Below are 18,410 nucleotides of genomic sequence, written 5' to 3'. Positions count from 1 at the left end.
GTCTTAGTTTTAATGCTAATAATCAAGCCCAGCGGCCCAGGCCAGCCTAGATGTGGGGGGGGGGGCACTCTGTTTGTGTGTGCCCACAGAGTGGGCTCCGAGTGCCACCTCTGGCACCCGTGCCATAGGTTCGCCACCACTGACTTAAGGCATATTTTTACTTTGGCAGGTGGGTGTTTAGTTGGATTTGCTGATTTAAGAATCAAAATGTCTTGTGCAGGTCAGTAGCTGCACTGAAGGTCTACCATCACATTAGATAGTTTCAGAAGATAGCCATGTTGGGATGCCAACCTCCAGGCGTAGTGGTGTAGTGGTTAAGAGCGGGGGACTCTAATCTGGAGAGCCAGGTTTGATTCCCCCCTCCTCCACATGAGAGGCAGACTCTAATCTGGAGAACCAGGTTTGTTTCCTTGTACCTCACATGAAGCCTGCTGGGTGACATTGGGCCGGTCACAGTTCTCTCAGAACTCTCTCAAGCCCCACCTATCTCATAAGGTATCTGTTATGGGGAGAGGAAGGGAAGGAGATTGGAAGCCACTTTGAGACTCCTTGTGGTTGAGAAAAACAGGGTACAAATCCAGACTCTTTTTCTTCTTCATCAGGAGCTCCTTGGAGGACTTGAATGGGGTAAAATGTATGAAATAAACAAACACAAAGAGGATGTTTCTTGGGGGTAAAATCCAAAAGGGGCCCAGAGGCATTTGAACCCTATTAATTTTACAACCCAAACATCAACCATGAAAAACTTTTACCAGAACCAACCCAATGGCACACAACTGTGTGCAGGCATTCATGTTCTTCAGAACTCTCTCTTTGAGACAGATGTTACACAACAAGAAAAGGTAGGAGAGTAGATTTTAACCAGATTCCGTAACAGAGGAACTGCTTCCCCTGTGTAATCTCTTAGCGAAGGTCATGGGCTATATGAACTTGAGGGTATCTGTCTGGCAAAGTGCATGTCGTCCAAGAAATCTTATGCCAGAATTTTTAGAATAAGTGTTGTTCTTGGGGGTGCTGTGTGATTTCCGGGCTGTATGGCCGTGTTCTAGCAGCGTTCTCTCCTGACGTTTCGCCTGCATCTGTGGCTGGCATCTTCAGAGGATCCTCTGAAGATGCCAGCCACAGATGCAGGCGAAACGTCAGGAGAGAATGCTGCTAGAACACGGCCATACAGCCTGGAAACCACACAGCACCCAAGTGATTCCGGCCGTGAAAGCCTTCGACAATACAAGTGTTGTTCTGCCCCCACAAGTGAATCTATTTTTGGTGCCCTGTACTTGGCTAGGACAGAGTGGAGGAGACACAAGCCAGGTTCAATAGTTCTTACAATGGGTTTATTGCTGGAGAGAATCAAGACCCTAACTCCTCCCTTGGGTCTATCTAAGTCAGAGCACTTGCTTGTCTTGAGCAGGTTTGAAGCCGTAGACCGTGTCTTCTCTTAGTTGCTTTCTAGAAAGTCCACTGTGCCTTGCTTCCTTTCAGTTCTTACACAGTTAAACTTGTGCTCTCTGGACCACCATATATTAATAGGTACATCACGAATATTCCAGTCTCCAACTACCCTTAGCACCTCACTCTGACTGACTGGCTAGAACTTAAACAGGAGATTGCTGGGTAAAGAAAGGAAACTGCCTATTGGGAAATGTCTTAAAGGGACAGGGGCTAATTAAAATACTCTCCCTTAGAAGACTTAACAATGAACTAAAACCATGCTAACTATGGGGAAATGAATCTTAATGGGGAAATAACAAAAGCCTCTGTGGGGGGCCTTGACAAGTGTTATGGTTGCTGATATCCAAGTGAGGCCTGAAGATCTCCCGGAATCATCTGATATCCAGACTACAGAAATCAGCAGGCCTGGGGAAAATGGCTTCCTTGGAGGGCAGAGTCCACAATATTATGCCCTGCTTAGGTCCTTCTCCTTCTCAAAGCATGGCCTCTCCCGACTCCATATGAAATCTCCAGGAATTTATCAACCTGGAGTTGGCAATGCTAAAAAGCCTGTTTTTAGACAGTGCCTATGTTCAGGACAGATACAGTAAAATTTCTCCTGATCTGGTTTTTCTCCATGTGGCTCTAATCATGTAGAAGACCTTGCCCATTATTTTCCCTATCATATGACAGTATCCCATCTAGATTGGCCCAAATTGTTCCACAGTCTTGGGAGGGTAGATGAAGGCCGCATTTGTTTTCTTTCCGCGGACATAAAACCAGTGATTACATGTAAGGTTGCCTCTTTTATGTATTTATCAATTAAATTAAGGAAAAGATCCATGCATGCATCAGAGGCCTTAACATTCCTGTTTTGTCTATGGAATCAATTATTGTGTTTTATCTTATTCAGTTTATTTTATCTCATTTATTAATATATTTTATTTTATCCTATATTGATAAGGCCAGTGGCTATAATACTGTGATAAATGGGAAATGTGTTTTCTTCTAGGAATGAGATAAGTCATAAGGGAGGATGTTTGAGGCAGGACACGATAAGACCAAGGGCAAGATTGTAGGTATCAGATTGTAGGTATTAAGAATGCTTAATAGGCTAATGCATAGTAACTTCTTCTCCTGCTCTGATGACAAACTGTAGGATAATGAACATACAGGAAGAATATAGGAGGGGGGTACATATTAAGGAGGAACATGTAAATAGGCGGAGTGGTAAGTTGTGACTCTAAGTACCTTCAGCCAATGGGGGAACAGAGAGGGTGTGGCAAATTTGGGAGTAGGGAATAAAGTGCTGTAGATATACTGTTTTGGAGTCTGCTCATGTAATTGTGTACAGTTCTGGGCACCACAATTCAAGAAAGATATTGACAAGCTGGATTGGGTCCAGAGGAGGGCAACCAAAGTGGTAAAAAGTCTAGAATCCATGCCCCATGAGGAGAGACTTAGGGAGCTGGGGATGATTAGTCTAGAGAAGCGAAGGTTAAGAGGTGACATGATAGCCTAAGCCATCTTTAGATATTTGAAGCGATGTCATGTTGGTGAGGGAGCAAGCTTGTTCTCTGCTGCTCCAAAGACTAGGACCAGGAGTAATGAGTTCAAGGTGAAGGAAAAGAGATTCCCCCTAAATATCAGGAAAAACTTCCTGACAGTAAGGGCTGTTCTACAGTGGAATGCACTGCCTCGGAGTGTGGTGGAGTCTCCTTCTTTGGGTTTTTCAAAGAGAGGCTGGATGGCCATCTGACAGGAGTGCTTTGATTGTGTGTTCCTGCATTGCAGGGGGTTGGACTTGATGGCCCTTGGGGTCTCTTCCAATTCTATGATTCATGTGGGGATGGCTCCCCTTTCTTTGCAAATAAAGCTACTTAAAACTCTTTTCTGTTGGCTTGATATATTTGGGAAAGAAATATTGGGCACCACAATACTTCACGAATATTAATGTATTAAGTCTTTATTACTTTATTGCACTAAAAACAATGTCCCTTGATCTGAGGCGCAACAGTGCCAAAATCCCCCCCCCCCTCCCCCGCCAAGATGGATTTGTACATAAGACTGTGCTGACTGGAAAGCGGGTCTGGGAGGCAACTTTTCCAGAAAGCCAAACGCGCCTGCACGTGGCGGGGAATGGGAGGAAGCAAATCTCCGGGGGTGCGCAGAAAAAAAAAACCAAAGCAATGCGCGGAGCTCCTTCGCTCCACCTCTTCTGGCAAGTGAACTTGCGGGTTGCCAAGCCCCATTAAAACCATCAACAGGCAGGCGCAGCGGTGGCGACGCGCTGGGAAAGCACCCGAGCCTCGCTTTTGCTCCCCTTCTTCTTGCAAGAGCGGCTGTCTGGGGTTGTTTTTTTTTTCTTGCAAAGGCGTCTGTTTGCAAAGGCGTTGCAGAGACCGCCGCGTGGGACCTGGATTTTTTTTTTGTTTTAATTATTCGTTTTTTTTTTTCTTGCAATGCTGCGATCCTGGTGGCTCGTGGGGCTGTTCGTAGGTAAGCGTTTCCGGAGAAAGTGGAAAGGCAATTGCAGTTCGGGTCCCCATTGCGTGCTGTTCTCCGGGAGGGTTAAGAGATACCGGAACAGCGGGTTGCTTTTTTGCTTAGGGGGCTCAGGTGGTCTGAGAAGGCTTGAAGCCGGGCTGCTGGGAGCACACTGGACGCTGCAGATCTCTGCGATCTGGTTGCGCCGAGATTGTTTTGCGCGGGTCAAGTTAAGTTTGGATGGTCGCCGGGAGGTTTGGAATCGCTGCTTCGCTTCCAGGGCAAATCCAACTTTAGCCCTGCTTGCCGTCTAAACCCGTTGCGTAGGACTGCACTCCCATTGCGGAGTGGCGCCTGCTCGAGAGGGCACTTAACTTGGAAATGACCCTTATATATTTTTATTTTTTCAAATATGCACGGCCCATTTTACTGATTCCGCTCATTGGGCATTTAGGAGGTACTTCGTCCCAGATTAATCTGGAATATTTTGGGGTGATCTTCTGTGCACATGATACTATATGCCTTTTACATATGCGGTCAGATTTGGTTGCGTTCCGACGTGGGAGCGTAGCAGGAAAGCAGTGGAGCAACCATGCGCAAGTTTGCATGTGGACTTGCTCCAGAATGCTGTGCCTTTCTCCTTCCATTCCCCCCCCCCCCACGCCCCAGTAATGAAATGGTTAAAAAATGGCCCACTCGTGTGCCTTAAATGATCTTGGGCCTGCCGGGCAACTGCAGGAAACAGAACTGAGCTTCATCGGTCTGGCATAAAAGGGCATCTCAAGACTCAGGGATGCCCGTCATCGGTCTTTTCTGCCTTCTTGGCAACGTCGTTCCTGCCCTTTTAACAGAAGCTTGTTTGAAAGGACGGCACTCTTCAAAGGTGGAGCTGGGGAGCTGGCCCCCCACAGATTGAATCTCCCAGATTCTTCTCTGTGGGTTCTGCATGGACGTGTGCTGTTTCCCTGTCAACCTCTGCCCCTGATTTCAGATGTGGGGAGAGGCTAAATTCTGCATTCACAATAGCGAGGAGGAGACGCTGCCACACACACAAAGCCATTCTCTTGTCTGTGGGCTGAATTCTGGCACTAACGCCAATTGCTTGGGCCACGCTTTCTTGAGTCCTGGCTCAGGTTTAAGCCTTCACTTCCTGCCTCATTGGGGGGAAATTCTGTCACAGTATCCCCATTAATTTGAAGGTAGCTACAACAGCCGAAATGCTTTGGGTCAGAAGGGCTAGCCAGTGTACGGTGGCATAAGGCTTTATCTAATGTGTGCTTTATGTTAGATTCTAGTCCAGTAGGATCTTAGAGACTAATAAGATTTTTGGAGTATGAGCTTTCAGGAGTCAAAGCGCCCTTCGTCAGATATCACATGCTTTGACTCTCAAAAACTTATATCCTGAAAATCTCATTGGTGTATAAGCTTTGATTCTTGAAAGTTTATACCCTGAAAATCTTGTTGGACTCTGATTCTCAAAAGCACACCCTGAAAATCTTATTGGTGTATAAGTTTTGATTCTCGAAAGCTTATAGTCCAAGAATCTTGTTGGTCTCTAAGGTTTGATTCTCAAATGCTTATACTCCAGAAATTTTGTTTGTCTGTAAGCTTTGATTCTCGAAAGCTTATACCCAGAATACCTTGTTGGTCTCTAAGCTTTGATTCTTGAAAGCTTATACCCAGAATATTTTGTTGGTCTCTAAGCTTTGATTCTTGAAAGCTTATACCCAGAATATTTTGTTGGTCTCTAAGGTTTGATTCTCGAATGCTTATACCCAGAATACCTTGTTGGTCTCTAAGCTTTGATTCTCGAAAGCTTATACTCCGAGAATCTTGTTCGTCTCTAAGTTTTGATTCTTGAAAACTTATACCTTGTGTGTCTCTAAGCCAGCAGTTCTCAACCTTTGGGTCGTGACCCCTTTGGGGTTTGAACAACCCTTTCACAGGGGTCGCCTAAGACTCTCTGCATCAGTGTTCTCCATCTGTAAAATGGATAAATGTTAGGGTTGGGGGTCACCACAACTGTATTAAAGGGTCACGGCTGTTAGGGTTGGGGGTCACCACAACTGTATTAAAGGGTCACGGCATTAGGAAGGTTGAGAACCACTGCTCTAAGCATTGATTCTCGAAAGCTTATATTCCCCCCCCCAATTTTTGTTTGTCTCAAAGGTTCCACTGGAGTCAAATCTAGCTCTTATACTACAGAGCAGCATGAAACATGAAGTTGTGATTGGGATCAGTTTGTATTTGCGATGGCAGAGAGTTTGCTTGGAGAAGCCAGCATCCATGTGTAACAGCTAATAAAAGATCACAGTTCAGGATACAAGAGCAGGCCAGCTTGAGCCCAGAAGCACCTGAAGCTGGGTAAAAAGGACGAAAGTCGGGTAAAAAGGTTCTTGTTGGGTTTTGCTAGCCCCCCCCTCCCCTCCCCAAAATGATTGCTCAATATTAGTTAAGCTTCAATTGGAGCGCTGTAGCGATCAGGAATGGGAAAGTTTCCATCCCTTTGATTTGGTTTCTCCGTTGGCTTGCCTCGCAGTGTTTTCCAGAGTTATTTGCGGCGTTGTAGTTCCTGACAGCCTGCATGGTTTATTCATGCTGGAAAAGAACATTTAAAACACGTGCGTTCGCAGATATGCACACACGTATTTCAAGAGGAAATATTTGTTACGTGTAAACAAACTGGCTGTGACTTCTGCAGCCCCTTGTGTGTATTTGTTATGGCGGATGTTTGAGCAAACTCCTGCACTCAGATATCTGAAAGGCTGAATTCAGGGGTCGGCATTGCATGTACCGTGTTTCCCCGAATATAAGACAGTGTCTGATATTAATTTTTGCTCCAAAAGATGCGTTGTCTTATTTTCAGGGGATGTCTTATTTTTCTGTGTTCTGTTCGTCGGGCACGCTTCCAAACAAAAACTGTGCCACGTCTTACTTTCGGGGGATGCCTTGTATTTCGCACTTCAGCAAAACCTCTACTACGTCTTATTTTCCGGGGATGTCTTATATTCGGGGAAACAGGGTATGTAGAATAGAATAACTTTAATGTCATTGTGCACACACATTGTGCCTTGTGTCCACACAACGAAAATACAAAACAGCGAAAATACAAAAATACAAAACATCCCCCGATGAACATCTCTGCAATCCGCACTAGGCATTGGGGGGCTGCAATCCGCACACCCCCAACTTACAGCCATCCCTACACAACCATCTCTACGCAGCTGCCACCACGTCAACACATCGCCACGGAGTTAATCATAGCCACAGCTCTAGGATAAAAGCTGTCTCTGAGTCTAGTTGTCCTGTGAGTAGTGGCCGGGGGACAACTTTCTGTTGAATGGTATCCAGAAGCTACAACTGGTACAGATTGAATGCCGACTGCAATCCGTTGTAGGAGCCATATCGCTTCAGTCTTGTTCTATCTACCTTCGCTCCCAATTTCATTGCAGGCTAAATTCAAGGTGTGAATATTGATCTTTAAAGCGTCATAAAGGTGAGAATTAGATAAAGGTCTTATCACCTGCTGTGCTAATTGGAGACCTGTCTGTTTATAGTCTGTTCACATATTATGGAATGCACTGGCTGGGCTCCCCACCCTATATAACAATCACATATGATTTGTTGGTTTTCCTTAATGCCTGTGCGTGTGGTGCCCGATTCAGATTTCAACTGTGACATGCGTAGGAAGGGGGTTTCTGCCTTGCCCCATGCACGGTTTTCTTGGCCCTCAGCAGACCCAGCATCGTGCTGTTTAGCGGACTGGAGAAAACCCAAGTCTTGGTTTCTCCAATAGGCCAAATCACACCTCTCCGAGATCGTTTCAGGGTTAGGAAAGTGGTGTGTGCATGGAGAAGCTGAAGTCTGCTGGGCATTCACACTGTAGTTATGATCTGAATTGGGCATCTCATTCTTGGGAAGAGTGGATAACCTGAAAGTCATGTGTGACTGTTAGGCAGGACACAGGGTGTAGACCCCAGACACATCTTGTATACTTTGTAATGAAAGGAAATGAAACCTTTAATGGCATATCTGTTATACAATGGAGTTGTTATACTCTCCCGTTCTGCGCATGCCACAAAAGTGGCTCGTGATTGGTTGAACGGATGAGGTGTTGTTTTGATGCTTCCCCACTTTGAAGCGGTATCGACCTTGTTCCGGCAGAAAAGTGTAGTTCATAACTGCGAGAAGGATGTCGCAGTTCTGAAGGGGGGGAGGGGAACTGAGACAAAACAATGTTGAGCTCGGTGGCAGTGGGGATTCACTGAGGCGAACCTAGGTAGAAACCAGTTCAACTCTGTCAGTGGGGAAAGCCCCTTGGTGTGGTGACTCTGGTATTCCTTGGTGGTCTCCCAACCAAACACTTAGCAGGGCCAACTCTGCTTAGCATTTGAGAACTGATGAGGTCATGCTAGCCTAGGTTATCCAGGATATTGACTTAAAAATGCATGTTATCACTGAATTCTTTGGCACAATTTCATCACCACATTCGAAGTATCAGATTCCCTGTCTTCAAAATTAGCTACACGAAACCTATATCATGTTGCTTGAATCTTTGAAAATGCTACTATCTCAAACTCCTTTCCCAAGCCAGATTCAAATTCTGAGTTGTCCCTAGCATTTGATTCTGAACTTTTAGCGTATCTCTCATGGCATTTGGAGCAATGACCTATTTCGGTGGACTCAGGAGAAATGAAGTTTGCAGTGAATCAAAATGAGCTTCACCGCACTTCCAAGTTAGCTGGTTTGTTGACTTGATCAGTCTGTTTCCAAACATAGAACGGGAATAGGATCACATGGTCTGAGAGAGGTGAAATGAGTTTATAGCAACAGAGTGCTGAGAGAGTGAAACTAATTTGGAGGTTGGAGTCCATTTCCTGTGAGCACAGGCAAAAGAGTCAAAACTTTTGCAAAGTCAATTAAAGGGGGACATGATAGGAGCTTATGAAGTCATGCATGGAGTGGATAGAGAGAGCCTTTCTCTTTCTTCTTAAAGGGAGTTTCTCCCAAGTTTCTACCTAGAACAGGAGTCTCCAAACAGTTCAGTGGGAGGGCCACATTGTGTATTTTATAAATATCTGAGGGCCGAATGTTGAATTGCAGGCTTGGCCTATCCAGGACCGTCTTTACTCTGCTGACTCCACCTCCAAAGCTTTTCCTATGAAGTCACGTTGACTTTGGTGGTAGAGCCCACAGTTTAAAGATGGATTTGGCCAGGCCGAGCCAAGTGTTTAACAGGTTTCTCTCTGCCATCAATTGCATTGCAGGAGAGGAAAGGCAAACAGTTGTGGACAGTTTATATAATTTGGGGGATTAAATGATTTGGTGGGCAGGACGTGGTCTGTGCTTTGGAGACCGTACCCTAGAATATGGGCGCACCCAATGAAGTTGATGGCCAACAGATTCAGAAGACCCACAACCTATGGATTCAGGACAGACAAAGGAAGTAGTTCTTTGCTCAGTGAGTAATGTAGAACTCATTAGCAGAGGCCAAAATAATTGATGGCATTAAGAGGGAACTAAATTAATAGAGGACATGTCTATCAGTGGCTATTAGCTGTGGAGCCAGCGTGGTGTAGTGGTTAAGAGCAGGTGCGCTCAAATCTGGAGAACCGGGTTGGATTCCCCTCTTCCACTTGACCTGTGGAGGCTTATCTGGTGAACTAGATTAGCCTGTGCACACCAACACACGCCAGCCAGGTGACCTTGGGCGAGTTACAGCTATCTCAGCCCCACCTACCTCACAGGGTGTTTGTTGTGGGGGGGGGGAGGGAAAGGAGTCTGTAAGCCCCTTTGAGTCTCCTACAGGAGAGAAAGGGGGGATATAAATCCTCTTCCTCTTCTTCTTCTTCTTCTTCTCCTCCTCCTCCTCCTCCCCCCCCCCTTCTTGGTGGCGGAGCCTCCGCATCCAGAGGCAGTGATCCTCAGAATTCCAGTGCTATGAAAAGATGAAGAGTTTGGATTTGTACTCCTCCTTTCTCTCCTATAAGTACTCTCAAGGTGACCTACAAACTCCCCCCCTCCTCTCCCCACAACAGACACCTTGTGAGGTATGTGGGGCTGAGAGAGCTCTGAGAGAACTGTGACTTGCCCACCTGGCAGGCTTCATGTGTAGGAGCAGGGAAACAAATCCAGTTCACCGGATAAGAGTCCACTGCGTATGTGGAGGAGTGGGGAATCAAACCCGGTTCTCTAAATTAGAGTCTGCCTGCTGTTAGCCACTATACCATGCTCTTGCTGAGGCAACATCAGCAGCTGTGACTTGCTTCTCAGCCCTCACAGGCAACTGACTGGCCACTGTGTAAAACAGGTTGCTGGTCTAGATGAACCACTGGTCTGACCCAGCAGGGTATTCTTGTGGCTGCAGAAGGCCAAAGAAGAAAAGTCTGCAAGGTCGGAGGTTATTAGTGTGTGCAACAGGTGAATGGAATGTCCATATTTTCATAATACCAAGCAAGAGGTAAGGGCAGAACTCTTGGTGGGCAGAGTGAATATTGTTCCAGACTTTAATCTGCGTAGTCTCAAAAAGATTCCATTTCTTTCTATATTCTGTAGTTGACTTTCTTTCCATCATTACATATTCTGCCCATCTGTTCATCCCTTCTGTAAGAACCAGATATTGCTCTGATTTCAAACTTGCTACGAATGCCGTTCTAGCTGGTGTAACCATATGCTTAAACAACTCATTGTAAACTTTTTGTACAATAATTGTACAGAATATTTAAGAACATACCTTGTGGATCTAATACAAAAATTTTGTTCGCATTTCATCATGAATTTCAATCCAATATTTTGTTAATTTTTTAATATGTTCACCAAATGTGAAAAAAGTTGCACCTGTATTGTGACATTTCCAATATTTACCAAGATAATTCTTATTAACTTTAGCAATGTCTTTAGGTGTAATATACCATTTTAAAACATTTTATACCAATTTTCTCGTAACATTTGACGGTCAGTGAACTTAATTACTTTAGTCCAAAAACACTCCCATTGATTCATACTTACATTTTCTCCCAAATTCTGCATCCGTTTTACCATGCAATCTTTTACTTCTGTTTCTGTATCATATTGTAATAACAAGCTATACATTTCACCCAACAATTGTCTTGTGTCGATGGGGAGGTTGTTGATGGATACAGAGAACATACAAGGAAAGAGCGGTTTGGCAGGAAACTTGAAAAGTTCTGCCTTGGACTTATTGAATTTGTTACGGGGTGCCATGTGAACTGGATATCATTTGTTTGCTTGTTTAAAATCAGCCTTTTAACCCGATCAGCATCCCCAAAATGGCAAATATTAAAACATATGAACAATTAAGAATAGCATTTGAAATGATAATTCAATAAAAATGCAGGAATACAATACCAGAAACAGGGAAGAGGGCCAATAGCTGTTATTGTGGATATGCCAAATTAAACAAAAAAGTCATCCACCAGTAAAAGACACCAGTACAGGGAAACCAATGAACGTCGCTGGAGAGGGAGTTCCAAAGTATACTGTCTGGGAAAAGAGAGCTGAGCCCTTGAAAAACCAAATTATATGAACAGGAAAATCACACAGTATTTGTTTATTCGTTGCATTTTTATCCCACCCTTTCTCAAAGAGACTCAGAGCCGCATACATTATTCTCCTCAATTTTATCCTCACAACAACCTAGCAAGGTAGGTTAGGCTGAGAGAACAACTAGCCCAAGATGACTCCGTGAGGTTTTTGGCAGAATGGGAATTTGAAAAATGACTCTTGCTTCTTAGAACAGCACTGTAACCATTATACTATGTGTGCTGTCATAATTCATTCTTGCTGGATAGAACCAATTCAGATTGTGAATAGGGGATTGTATCTTTGAATCCTCCTGCCAAATTTAAGCAGAACTTCTCTATGAAGGCTGGAATCTTCCCATAGATACACTAGTTTCCTATGTGCTGAGTATTTTACCATTGACATCAATAAGAATAGAAGAATAAAACACTGCTTAGAGTTTGTTATTATTGTTAATCTGGAACAGTATTCAAATAACCAATCGGTACTCCTGAAATATTATAGTAAGTCAGGAACTGTTCTAGTTTGGTTTTGAGCTGGAGCATCTAATGCAGCTTAACACTTTGCGGTTTGCTTCTTTAGGAAATGAAGGCAAGACAGGGCCTTCACAGCATGGCCATAATTACTCGCGAGTCTTTAGGGTACCACAAAAACATTTGTCTCTGTATTGCTGCATTCTTGGCACAACAGCTGTTTGGGAATTAGGAATCGGGCTGGAAGAGATGCAGGATCACTGGTATTGGAGAAAGGAGAACGGTCCCTATCTTGAGTTAGAATAAATTAGGCACTATAAGTCCTTCCAGAAAAACTTGGATAAATATTTCCATTTCCCCCTCTCCATAGTTCTTCCCATTTCATCATAGTGCTACATGTTCCTCAATTAGTTCATGTCCATCATTGTGTTGCCAGTTGAGAATTGCAGTATCCTTTTACAGTGGGGGGGGAAAGTGGAAGGTTGCTTTCTTCCATTCCCCAGTTTTCTCCTCCAAAACACACTTGGTTGAGGAGGCTTAGGGAAAACAAAGGCAGGACTGATGGCAGAAGAAGAGCCATGGCGTAGCCCCATGCTTGGGAAATGCCCACCTTGGCATGTATGCAGTGGCTACGCAATTAATGTGCGACTGCTGCAAACACAAGAGAATCCGCTCTGCACAATGAAGCAGTACCACTGCTTGGGGAAACTGTCCAAAGGTGCTCACATTTTGAACAACTCCTCCCAAAGTCTTCTCCCAAAAACAGTACAAAGGTTAAAACACAGGCATCCAACATAATGGGCCTGTGTAGTAGTAATACTCTTCTCTTGGATGGTTTCAGCCATCTTGTGGGTTTTCTTCTTCCTCTTCTGATTGGTAGGCAGGAAAAGATATTTGGTCACTTCCTGTCGGTCTGTTGCCGCCAATTTGCTCCAGTATCTTTTCCTGCCTCATTGGTAGTGCAGCAAATTCGACAGGTTCCTTGCTACTCGAGATTTCCTTCTGTTCCCATTTGTGACCCGTGTGCGTTGTTCCCCTTCGTTGCTGTAGCGTTAGGTGTGTGCGTTCCCCTACCCACCCACCTCTATCTTTCGTTTTTCCCCTCCCCCCCCCCCAATTCGGCCCTGGCAGAGGGGAAAGAGGTCTCTCGCCAAAACATCGCAACGGCAATGGCGACGGTGCCATTCTCCCCAGAGAGGGAGATTTTCCGTAAATCGGCCGCAGAAAACACCAGGGCCTCTTCTAGGCTCACTTGCTCTTCCCCGACCAGCCGATGGGCTGAGACGGAGAGTCGATCGGCCACCTTTGAGACCGACGGCCGACACAGAACCCCGTCCTGGTCCTCAGGGGGCCACAGGGGGAGGCGCGCCAGTTCAGCCGACCCTTGTGCGGGTCACCGAGAACATTCATCCGGGAGCCGTGGCCGGGAGACCGGGGAGAGACAGAGGTCCGACGATCAGACCGCAGCGGCTCCCACGGCAAAAACGGTTTTTCCCGCCCAAACGGCGCGGTGTCCAGACGACCTGGGAGAGGCGTCAGGCGCCGCAGGCAACAGGCAAGAGACGACCCTGACGGTGGCCAACAGGGCGGGGGATGTGCCCAACGAATGGAGCCTTTTCTCTCCACACCAGCTCGTGAGTTTAATGCGTTCCTCCATTAGGGAGGAGGTAACGCAACAGCTGCGCCCAGTCTCTCGAAGGGGAAACACAATGCCAATGAGAGAGCTCGCTCCAGGTCCCCTAGAGGCCGCAGAGACAATCTGCATGGGCTTTCCACCCTCCTAGGCTCAGACCTAAGTGATGTTAGTGAGGGAGAACTGCAGTCTGACTCAGATCATTTCTCTGACCCTGAAACTCAAACTCCAGAGGTGACTGACAAGAATCAAAGGCTGTTTAAGCTGGAACACCTGAAGACGCTTTTATCTAAAACTTGGAACTGCACGACTCAGCCGAAACTGAGGACCCAAACTTGACCAAACCTGCCACAGTGCTTCCCGCAGTGGAGGACTTCCCCATCACCAGGCACTCCGATGTACAAAATTTTTTGAAGGGTGTGCAACAGTCTCATCCCCCTGTAGTCCACCGTTTTCCATCTTGGCGCCTGCACACTGTACTGGACGCGCTCGCTAAGTCACCCTTCGAGCCAGTACAGTCGATTCACCTCCGCTGGCTCCGCATGCAGCTGTTGTTTCTGGTAGCCATCACCTCGGCCAGACGCGTTTCCGAGATCAGGGCCCTTTCCGTTAATCCAAACCTATGTATTTTCTTCCCAGACAGGGTGGTCCTAAAACTTGAGCCTTCCTTCCGGCCCAAGGTCGCCTCAGGCTTTTACCTAGCTCAGGAGGTGGTCCAAAATTTTGTCCCAGGCCCACTCACCCACGAGAGCGGCTTTGGCATTGTCTAGATGTGAGGCGGTCCCTCAAGGCGTTCATTATACGCACAGAGCAGCTGAGAAAATCGGAATCGCTCTTTGTGAATGTGGTTCCGCCCAGAATGGGCAAGCCGATGTCCTCTGCCTCCATTAGCTCAAACATCAGAGCTTGTATAATTGAAGCCCATAAGGCAAACCAGCTCCCTATCCGTCCCGGGATTACGGCGCACTCCACTAGGAGCGCGGCCACCAATGCGGCTTTGGTTAAGCACGTCCCCCTGAAGCAAATCTGTAGGACGGCCACTTGGGCTTCTACATCATCCTTTGTGAGACATTACAGGTTAACTTCTCTGGATGCCGTCCAGGCATCATTTGGGAGAAGGGTCCTGGAGCACGTTGTAGGAGACTAACTGAACCCACCCGATTGGGTCACTGCTGGGGGAGTACCCACAAGATGGCTGACACCATCCAAGAGAACTCATCGTGAAGGGGTCTTCTCTTGGGTGATGGGAGCCATCTTGGCCCTCCCTGTTCATTCTTTTCTTTCAACGTGCCTAGGTCTTACCTTTAAGGAGCTTGTTCACTTTGTTATTTTTTGGTCCCTTCCACGTTAGTTGGATTTGTTCTGCTCTTGTTCTATATTGTTGGTCTGTTATCCTTGTTGTGAGTCACTCGGCTGGTCAGATACTGGAGCAAATTGGCGGCAAAAGACCGACAGGAAGTGACCAAATATCTTTTCCTGCCTACCAATCAGAAGAGGAAGAAGAAAACCCACAAGATGGCTTCCACCACCCAAGAGAAGACCCCTTCACGGTGAGTATCCAATGGGTCGTTCCAAGAGGATGCTTGGTTGAGTAGTGACCAAGCAATTCTAGCAGTGTGTACATGCTAATTCTGAGTGTTATTCTCCAAAGGAGTCCCATTTGATTCAGAATAATTGTTCTAGTAACATTGGTCTCAGGGCTCGGATCTTTTAAATTGTTTAGGTGATGTCTTGGTGCCAAGATTATTTGCTGCAAATTGCATGCTCATCTTACATGCTTTTCTATATGTGCATTCTCCCACGCCCCTCAAACTTGAAACATGATTTGATTATTTGGTCAATTATAGTTTTGTAAACGACTGGCCTCTTTCCAAATGTTCAGGTTGTTTCCCAGCAATCTATGACTGTTTCATGGGTGGGCAAGACCTCTTTTGGACACATGCCTATAGAGGAGCTTCTTTCGGGCCCCGGGACGGCTGAACTTGGAGCGAGCGTGCATGGAAATCTCATTTTGCACTCAGAGTTCAGCAGCAACCCCGAGCAGAAGGGGGAATAGAGCGCCTTTCGTAATGGATCTCCTCATTATAAGCTGGCCAAATTCATACTCTGAGTTAGGAAATTTCAAATTTCAATGACATCATTCCTCCATGCGTTACATTTTCCAGTGTTAGTATCATTCTTTTGTGCCTCAGAGAGGAATGGAGACGATCTCTCCTGTACAGAGTCACAAGTCAATAAATAATGGCTGTTGTACACTTTCCTAAAATCTATCCAATCGAAGGAATTACTGCTCTTATATTATGTTTTTATGTGCAAGAGGAGGTAGATGTTGTGACCATGAATGGTCTGAAGACATGTATAACTAAGGTATGTCCTCTGAATATAGAGGAGGCCTTCCTTCAGCCACCTGTGCTGAAGGAGCTGGTGGGTGCAGAAAGACACCACCCCTCTATGACCTTGAACCAGTCACAGTTCTCTCAGAACTCTCTCCGTCCCACCTACCTCACAAGGTTTCTGTTGTGGGGAGAGGAAGGAGTTTGTAAGCCGCTTTGAGACTCCTTATGGTTGAGAAAAGCAGGGTATAAATCCAAACTCTTATTCTTCTCTACCTATATATATAATGGTTGGTGACTTCTGTTTCAGTGTATCTGAAGAAGTGTGCATTCACACAAAAGCCAAGGATAAAAACTTTGTTAGTCTTATAGGTGTCACTAGACTCAGTAGTTAATCTTATCGGTGCCACTGATATAAACCAAGAATAAAAACTTTGTTACCGTATATACTTGTGTATAAGCCAAGTTTTTCAGCCCTGTTTTAAGGCTGAAAAATGCCCCCTCGGCTTATACACGAGTCACCGCTTACCAGCCGGCTCTTCAGGCTTCTGCCGAGGCTGGAGGAGTCGCCCAGGACGACCTCCCTGCGGCTGCACAAGTGGCTTGTTGCTGCCCTCCTCAGAGGGTGGCTGGCTGGGCTTCCTCAAACTGGGAGGCAGAGGGAGCTCCTTTTTTGGGCAGTGACATCAGGGGGAGTCACTGCCCAAATAAGGAGCTTCCTCTGCCTCCCCCTGGGTTTGAGGAAGCCCAGCCAGCCGGCAGGCAGGCCAGCAGGCAGAGGGAGCTTCTTATTTGGGCAGTGACATCAGGGGGACTCACTGCCCAAATAAGGAGCTCCCTCTGCCTCCCGGCTTCCCACCCTCAGCTTATAGGCGAGTCAATACGTTTTCCCAGGTTTTGGTAGTAAAATTAGGTGCCTCGGCTTATATATGGGTTGGCTTATACACGAGTATATACGGTAATCTTATAGGTGCCACTGGACTCAAACATTGTTTTTCCTACAGCAGACTACCACGGCTACCCTCTGAATCTAATTTTAAGAAATCTGAAGGCATGCCCATCTACAGTGCAAATGTCTCCTTTAGCTTTTAAAAAATCATGTGCCCCTCACCCCCCACCCCAGTTGGGCTCTGGAATCGGAATGGAACCCAGTAAAAATCCCTTAGGGATGGAGGGGGCTGTAATTAGTGGATGTGGGGAATAGCCCCACCCTCCAATTCTTTTGGTTTCAAAACAGAGTCCTGCCAATGTGTTTCTGTCCTTATTTTCTGGGATCAACATAGCATTGACTGACGGTACTGAGCATGTTTGAGAGCTGTTGTGATCACAACACTTGGATATGTTGCACTGGAGTGAAATTTAATGATTATTTTGCTGGAAGAGGAAGAGGAAGAAGAAGAAGAGTTGGATTTATATCCCCCCTTTCTCTTCTATAGGAGACTCAAAGGGGCTTACAATCTCCTTGCCCTTCCCCCCTCACAACAAACACCCTGTGAGGTAGGTGGGGCTGAGAGAGCTCCAAAAAGCTGTGACTAGCCCAAGGTCACCCAGCTGGCGTGTGTGGGCGTGTACAGGCTAATCTGAATTCCCCAGATAAGCCTCCACAGCTCAGGCAGCAGAGCAGGGAATCAAAACCGGTTCCTCCAGATTAGAGTACACCTGCTCTTAACCACTACACCACTGCTGCTCCTAAAGAAAGTTGTTTAGAGCGAGGGCGCCCAGAACAATATCACTTCAGCTCAGGAGAGGTCAGCTGGTTTTCTGTGCATCCCAGCTTTTCAAGGCGATACTTAGATGTTGTTAAGTACACAGATATGAGATCAAAGACAGCTTCAGCAAGCCAAGTTTGTCTATCAAATAAGGACAATAGCATCACTTCCAGCTGAACCAGTGTTTCCCAACCTTTTTGACATCATGGTACCCTTGACCTCACTCTTCATATCTCACGGTACCCCTGCCATCCCCCACACTTCCCCTCCCAGTGTCTCTGCTTGCCACCCCCCTCACCTTCCCCTCCCAGGGTGAAGGGAAGCACTGGGGAGGGGGGGGTGGCGGCTGCTGACCTTGCGGCAGGCCCTGCCCCCTGGGCCAGCTCCATGTCCTTGCAGGTGGGAGACATTGCAAAAGTGAGGGGGGCCGGTTGTGTTGCCGCGGTACCCCTGGAACATGCTCACGGCACCCCAGAGTACCATGGAACCCTGGTTGGGAATCTCTGAGCTGAACATTATTGTTCCGTTCTGCACAGCACAAATAAGATGTCTTGAGGACCTAGAAAAAGGCATCTTGGGAAGGAATTCTGCACAGTTTTTTCCCCAAGGCGTCCTCAGGATGCCTTCTGCTCATGACTTGTTTTATTGAGAATGCTTCAAAGTGCACCTTTTCCCACTAAGCCGTCTGCAAGACATCTCAGGAGGCATCTTGTTTTTCCAGCCCAACTGTTTCGTTCTCTGGTCAGTTTCACCCTCACCTTGCACCTGACGTTTTGTATGCAGCTGAAGGGATTCTCCATGG

The 18,410-nt window shown here is 46.3% G+C and overlaps 1 protein-coding gene across 1 annotated transcript in view; it reads left to right on the top strand.

The window, feature by feature from the left end:
- The first annotated feature begins 3,608 nt into the window (after window positions 1-3,608).
- APCDD1L (APC down-regulated 1 like) overlaps window positions 3,609-18,410 on the top strand; it is a 42,620-nt gene continuing 27,818 nt past the window's right edge. Inside the window, exon 1 of the mRNA XM_048497642.1 lies at window positions 3,609-3,930. Within this exon, the coding sequence (XP_048353599.1) occupies window positions 3,894-3,930 (37 nt within the window). The 5' untranslated portion in view covers window positions 3,609-3,893. The remainder of the gene's footprint in view (window positions 3,931-18,410) is intronic.

This window comes from Sphaerodactylus townsendi, linkage group LG05 (genome assembly GCF_021028975.2).
Source record: "Sphaerodactylus townsendi isolate TG3544 linkage group LG05, MPM_Stown_v2.3, whole genome shotgun sequence".
In the NCBI taxonomy this organism is placed as follows: domain Eukaryota; kingdom Metazoa; phylum Chordata; class Lepidosauria; order Squamata; family Sphaerodactylidae; genus Sphaerodactylus; species Sphaerodactylus townsendi.
Note: the sequence above shows the minus strand (reverse complement) of the source record. Positions and strands in the feature narration are given on the sequence as shown.